The sequence below is a fragment of the Thalassophryne amazonica genome, chromosome 12 (genome assembly GCF_902500255.1).
Source record: "Thalassophryne amazonica chromosome 12, fThaAma1.1, whole genome shotgun sequence".
In the NCBI taxonomy this organism is placed as follows: Eukaryota; Metazoa; Chordata; class Actinopteri; order Batrachoidiformes; family Batrachoididae; genus Thalassophryne; species Thalassophryne amazonica.
Genome location: NC_047114.1, coordinates 69,350,010 through 69,356,859, shown reverse-complemented (window position 1 = coordinate 69,356,859; position 6,850 = coordinate 69,350,010). Strand labels below are relative to the sequence as shown.

General features: G+C 42.7%; 1 protein-coding gene across 1 annotated transcript; it reads right to left on the bottom strand.

The window, feature by feature from the left end:
- Window positions 1-832: 832 nt before the first annotated feature.
- Window positions 833-1,656, bottom strand: arl14 (ADP-ribosylation factor-like 14). Its single transcript, XM_034183253.1, has one exon. It carries the CDS (start codon window positions 1,520-1,522, stop codon window positions 914-916), a length of 609 nt encoding a protein of 202 aa, XP_034039144.1. The 5' UTR covers window positions 1,523-1,656; the 3' UTR covers window positions 833-913.
- Window positions 1,657-6,850: the final 5,194 nt, after the last annotated feature.

Genomic DNA, 6,850 nt, shown 5'->3' with positions numbered 1-6,850 from the left:
ACCGCGGTGATGTCTCTCTACAAAGTCCATCAGCTACAGGCGTTCATTCTTTGCTTTTTTGTCCGCACTGTTGTCGATTCCATTCGAAAATGCGGCCAAGATATTTGCCGGGACGACCAGGTCTGTTGCGCCCAGGGAGCAAACACCACCACCGTCACCTGTTGCAGGCAGTTCGCGTACAACACTTACTACAACATGGCTATGGTTACCCGTAAACTATCCGGGGTGCTCATACTACTCTTGCTCTTTGCCGTGGGCTACTTCGTGCACAGACTGTTGTGTTCCAGGACCAGGCAGCTCGTCCCGCCTCACAATGCGCACCCAGCGAGCGCCGTATCCCAAGAGCATCTTATGGAGACCCACGCGTCAGCGGACAACCTGGCGGATCAGACTCCAGCTGCTCGGCTGCCCACCTACGAAGAATGCAAACGTTTGCCCACCTATGAAGAGACCATGAGGGAGGAAGAGCGCAGCGCCCGGACGACGTGAGTCTAGATTTGATATCGTGACGGGACATCCAGGACTGCGTCTGCTGTAGTTAGGTTGAACTTTTCCTCTGCGCAGAGGGACTTCTGCTGCACAGTCTTCTCGAAATGAATCGAAAAGGGCTCACGTTTTGAAGGCAAAAAGGAAAGACTATTTTTGTCAGGATGTTGTCAGGGAGACGCCTCTGTAACCTGTAATGTACACACTACACACCCATGTGAGAGAACCGAGTTCTGCACAATACTTTAACTTTTCACTGATAACATTTGTCATTTTGTAATCGATATATATATATATATATATATATATATATATATATATATATATATATATATATATATATATTTCATTGTTTTGCAGGATTTGCACAAACTTCGTGCGTAAAAGGCGTCGGCACTGTTCAGCCTTTTCCCAATCACTGTTTCTGTTAAATAAAACTTCGTCTGTTGGATCTGAGGTAGTGCATCGTTTCTTTAAGGTTGTCTCTCATCGCAGGGTCTTGGGACACTTTGACCATTTGCGCCACTCGCCGGAAACCTTCTTCAACCCCGTAGCCCGTCGCGGCGGAACAAGGCAGAACGAACCAGTCCCGGTCCGAACAAATCTTTCTCAGGTTGAATCTATCCTTAAGTTCGGTGACCGTCAGCGCACCACTGACGTCCTGTTTGTTAGCGAGCACGACCACAGGACGGCCCCGCAGCTGCTCGCTCTTCAGCGTGATCGCCAGCTCCCGGCGCGCCTCCTCCAGCCGGCGCACGTCGGAGCTGTCCACGACAAACATGATGGCCGTGGCGTCTTGGTGGAAATCCTTCCAGTGTTTGCGCATCCTGCCCTGACCTCCGACATCCCACACGGTCAGGGCGATGTTCGTCCTGTTCTTTCTGGCCTCCACCATCTCCACGTTAAAGCCGATGGTCGGGACGGTGCTGACGCACGCTCTGTATTTCAATTTGTAGAGGAGAGTGGACTTCCCGGCGTTGTCCAAACCCAGGAGGAGGACTTGGGCCTCTGGTTGTTTAGATCCTCGCTGGCCCATAATGGTGTGGTGAGGAAACTCGACTCAGACGCTGCTGGAGCAGTCAAAACTGTTTGCTTTGTGCGTTGTCCGGAATTTAATAGATGAACCATTAGCTCCATGCTGGCTGTAACTCGTCGCTGACTGATAAGAACCTGGGCAAAGTTTGTGGCGCACTCATTATTTGCACAAGTACAGTATCATACACTTCACAAAGTTGACAGTCAATCATCCACCTTTTTATTCCACGTGCTGTTCTTTCCGGGTGCGCGCACTCTTAGTATATACGCACTTATTACAAATTACTTTCTGTGCACCTGTGATATACAAATAAAATAGCAAAGAAACCGACAGCTTTTCCCTGTAGATTTTTTTTTTTTGTATGTATACAAACATGACTGTAAATGGAAAAAAAAGATATATATATATATATATATATATATATATATATATATATATATATATATATATATATATATATATATATATCAATGCCAATCAGTTATAGTTAATCTCTATTTTCCATGGGTGATCATGGCATGCCACAAATCTGTTTGTAGCTTTCTGCAACAGCTCCAGGTTATTTACCTCCTCTTTCTCCTAATTTTTAACAAGTCATCCAAAGCATCCTTTTTCTTCACCTGCTTCTCTTCTGCTGTTTATAGTCAATGGCAATTTAACTGTCCTTTCAAAGCACATGTCCCAAAAATCCCATCTGCCTCGTTCTTAAGTCACTTATGGTCACTAAAACTTGAAATACTGATAGTGACTGATTTTGACTTCCCTCTGCTGGTTTCTTGTCCATGTGAGGTCAGATTTCAGGGCCGTATATAGGAATGTGAAAGGGGGGGTTCAAATCCTTGAGTTGGGGGTCAAGTGAGCCGCAGGGCCCCCGGTGGGGACGAGGGGCAACGCCCTCGTGGGGGGCTCAGGTGGGCGAAGCCCCCCGAAGCAAAAGCTTTTTGAGGATTTCGAGGGGTAAAAAGCTACATAAATTTCATTTGAAACCCAAAATGTATCATTTTAGGAAATACATTTTTATATACAAATAGTCCTTGCTTGGGATTGGATCAGTTGCCATAAGAACCACCCAGGAAGAACCAAGATAACATTAATGCAAACTTTAAACCTAAAGCTTGGCTGATGCAAGCGCACATGATTCAAATCCATATAGTTTTTGCAAAAAATAAAAAGGTCGGATAGTTTTCTAACAGATCTCGTATTTAGCGGTATTAATATTCGCGTTTACATTATGAATATGTACGTATATGTACGTTATGTATTAAAATAGCAGTATTTAATTTGGCGACCTTGTTTAACTCGCGAAATTCGCATAATAAATCCCATGTGAATATTTGCACCTTTACAGTATTTGCAACAGGAAGGAGAAGCTCCCTTTATTTCTCAGCTTATACATACAAACATGTTTTTACAAACCAGACAAGTGTAATTGTGTGTCTACATGGGTATTTACAAGCCTACTAATCTGTTTGATATCAGAGGGACCAGGGAGCAAAAATTCTCAACCCCCATGGGAAAAGTTTATCTAGCAGTTTCCCCTTTCATCACTTAAGGGATTACTCTGGCAGAGGAAATTGAAACTTGAGGGTGTGTGATAATAGCTGTGTAACAGTTAGTGCTTGTTGCTTATTATCAATGAAAAGAAAATACATAATGTTGATAACCAGATCAGAAAAAAATCAGCAGAATTCTCCGGGGGGGGGTTCGGTTGAACCCCCTGAACCCCCTCTATATACAGGCATGGATTTGGAAGTTTTTTAACTTAGAAAATCCTTCACACACTAGGTGCTCTGCTTTCTCAGGATGCCGGATTACAATGTGTTCAAAGGGTTAAAAAAGTCAGCAGGTCACAGAGCTTTATTTATTGTACACCTGTTCTGTGGAACAGTCTGCCTCTTAAGGGGAAAACAGCCTGATTCCATCAGTTCATTCAATGATTAAAGACTAATCTGTTCTCTCCTATTGAGTTCTCCTCCATCGCAAATTTTATGCTAATATTGGCAGAGCTGGAGTCTCACCATACCTAAATTCTGGGTTTGTTGGTAAACTGTAGGGTGGTATTGCCAGCACTCACGTTACTATCCTCTCTTTTTTTGTTTTGGTGGGTGGGTTACCGGCTGACAGGCCAGGAACCCATATCGTGGCATGGCATCCGTCAGTCATGGGCGTCGTCATCATGTATTGCGATATCTCAAAAACTGTCTAACTTTTTTCCAAATTTGGCAAAGGTGTAATAAAAAGACGGATATTGATCCTATAAAAAAAATACTCGTAGATTTGTTTGTTTGGAAATGGCGGCCATGTTTATGCTGAAAATAGCCATTTTGAGCACTTAACAGCAAATTTTCTCAAACTGTGTGACAACTTGTGTTTTTTTTTTTTTTTTTTTTTAATAATTTCTCAAGGGTGTAATATGGGTCGTTGACATATTTAACAACAAAAAAATTATAGTCAAAGATTTTTTTTCATGAGGAAATGGTGGTCATTTTTATGCTGAAACAGCCAGTTTGGATATTTGGACCCAGTTTTCTCAAAATCTGTCCCATAAATTTTCTTTTAATTTGGCAAGGGCACAATATTGGCCATTGACATTGTTCCCATCCCAAAATTATTTCTGTGGATTCATTCATTTGGAAATGGTGGCTATTTTATACAGTGCATTTGATACAGTGGATCATCATATTCTACTTGATAGGCTGGAAAATCATTTTGGGATTACTGGGAGTGCCCTTGGATGGCTGACGTCATACTTGACCAGTCATTCTTACTGTGTTTTGTACAGTAACACTACCGCTAACCTTAGTGACATGAAATTTGGGGTTCCACAGGAGTCTGTTTTAGGCCCCCTGCTTTTCTCCCTTTATATAGCACCCCTTAGGCACATATTGTGGCGTTTTGGGATTACCTTTCACTGCTGTGCAGATGATACTCAGTTATACATGCCGATAACTGCTGGTAATCTCGTTCACATAAAATCCTTAGAAGATTACCTTGCAGCAGTGAGAAGTTGGATATCTAGAAACTTCCTACTTTTAAACTCTGATAAGACTGAAATGATGGTTCTTGGTCCAGTGAGACATCGGCATCAATTTGACCAGTTAACGCTCAGCCTCGGCTCATGTGTCATACATCACACTGACAAAGTGAGGAACCTTGGGGTAATTTCTGATCCTTCGTTGTGCTTTGGCCTCCACATTAGAAATATTACTAGGACTGCTTTCTTTCACCTGCGAAATATAGCGAAGATTCATCCCATCCTGTCTATGGGTGATACCGAGACCCTGATCCATGCATTTATCTCTTTTAGACTGGACTACTGCAATGTTCTATTTTCTGGTTTACCGCAGTCTAGCATTAGGAGTCTCCAATTGGTTCAAAATGCTGCAGCCAGACTTTTGACACGAAGCAGAAAGTTCAACCACATTACACCCATTTTGGCATCCCTTCACTGGCTTCCTGTCCCAGTTAGATCAGATTTTAAGGTTCTGCTACTAACCTATAAAATTATTCATGGACTGGCACCTCCCTACCTAGCTGACCTAATTAAACCTTACGTACCGGCCCGGGCTTTACGTTCTCAGGGTGCAGGACTACGTTGTGTCCCTAAGGTGAATAAGAAGTCTGCCGGTCACAGAGCTTTCTCTTATCATGCCCCTGTTCTGTGGAATGATCTCCCTGCATCAATAAAACAGATTCTGTAGAGATTTTCAAGTCCAGACTTAAGACACACTTATTTTCCCTTTCATATGGCTAGCATACTGGTACAGTTTTACGCTTTTTACTCTTTTAATTCATTTATTAGTAATTGGAGCGGGCCACGGCCTCAACTTTACCTAAATTCTGGGTCTTTTAATGAAGTTTAGGGCTAGTGGCCGGTGACTACTTTAGTATTTCTCTGTTTTTCTTGTTGTTTAATGCTGGGAAATTATAGAGTATTTTTTGTCTTTCTGATGCCTGATTCTGTTTTTTCTCTCTGTTTAAGGTGCAGCTCCATCCAAAGATGGGAGTTGTATTCGTATTGGCGATCCTCCTATCCTGTATGCCAATAGCATTTCTTGTATATTCATCCGTGAATTGTTCTGTGAATTGTTCTATAAGTTATGTTTGTAGCATGGCCCAAGCAGAGGGTCACCCCTTTGAGTCTGGTCTGCTTGAGGTTTCTTCCTCAGAGGGAGTTTTTCCTTACCACTGTTGCTCTGGGGGTTGGTAAGGTTAGACCTTACCCGTGTGAAGCGCTTTGAGGCAACTCTGTTGTGATTTGGCGCTATATAAATGAAAATAAATTGAAATTGAAAAATATTTTATGTCGAAAATGGCCATCTTGCCTGATAACCCACACGGCCTTTGACACGCTCGTTTTTTTGTTTTGTTTTGTTTTGTTTTGTTTTTTTGTGTGTGTGTGTGCTGTGAAATATTGTTCCTGAATGTTCTGGCTATTTATTTTTGCTGTTTCTCTTTATCTGATGTGCTGTGCTGGGATCTATGTTGACAGTTGTTGAACATTGGAGGACCACTACTTTTTCCATGCAGTGGTCCCCTGTTTGAAAATGTAGTATCTGAACCCAAGCCACATGACACGATGATGAACTTTGTCACTGGTGAACTATAGATCATGTTTCCCACTGGACTTTATTATCTGGACACTTACACTCAACAAAAATATAAACGCAACACTTTTGGTTTTGCTCCCATTTTGTATGAGATGAACTCAAAGATCTAAAACTTTTTCCACATACACAATATCACCATTTCCCTCAAATATTGTTCACAAACCAGTCTAAATTTGTGATAGTGAGCACTTCTCCTTTGCTTAGATAATCCATCCCACCTCACAGGTGTGCCATATCAAGATGCTGATTAGACACCATGATTAGTGCACAGGTGTGCCTTAGACTGCCCACAATAAAAGGCCACTCTGAAAGGTGCAGTTTTGTTTTATTGGGGGGGATACCAGTCAGTATCTGGTGTGACCACCATTTGCCTCATGCAGTGCAACACATCTCCTTCGCATAGAGTTGATCAGGTTGTCAATTGTGGCCTGTGGAATGTTGGTCCACTCCTCTTCCATGGCTGTGCGAAGTTGCTGGATATTGGCAGGAACTGGTACACGCTGTCGTATACGTCGGTCCAGAGCATCCCAAACATGCTCAATGGGTGACATGTCCGGTGAGTATGCCGGCCATGCAAGAACTGGAACATTTTCAGCTTCCAAGAATTGTGTACAGATCCTTGCAACATGGGGCCGTGCATTATCCTGCTGCAACATGAGGTGATGTTCTTGGATGTATGGCACAAAAATGGGCCTCAGGATCTCGTCACGGTATCTCT

Bases quoted from the DNA above. Each gene is read 5' to 3' on its own strand.
- arl14 (XM_034183253.1), bottom strand. From the start codon at position 1,522: ATGGGCCAGCGAGGATCTAAACAACCAGAGGCCCAAGTCCTCCTCCTG.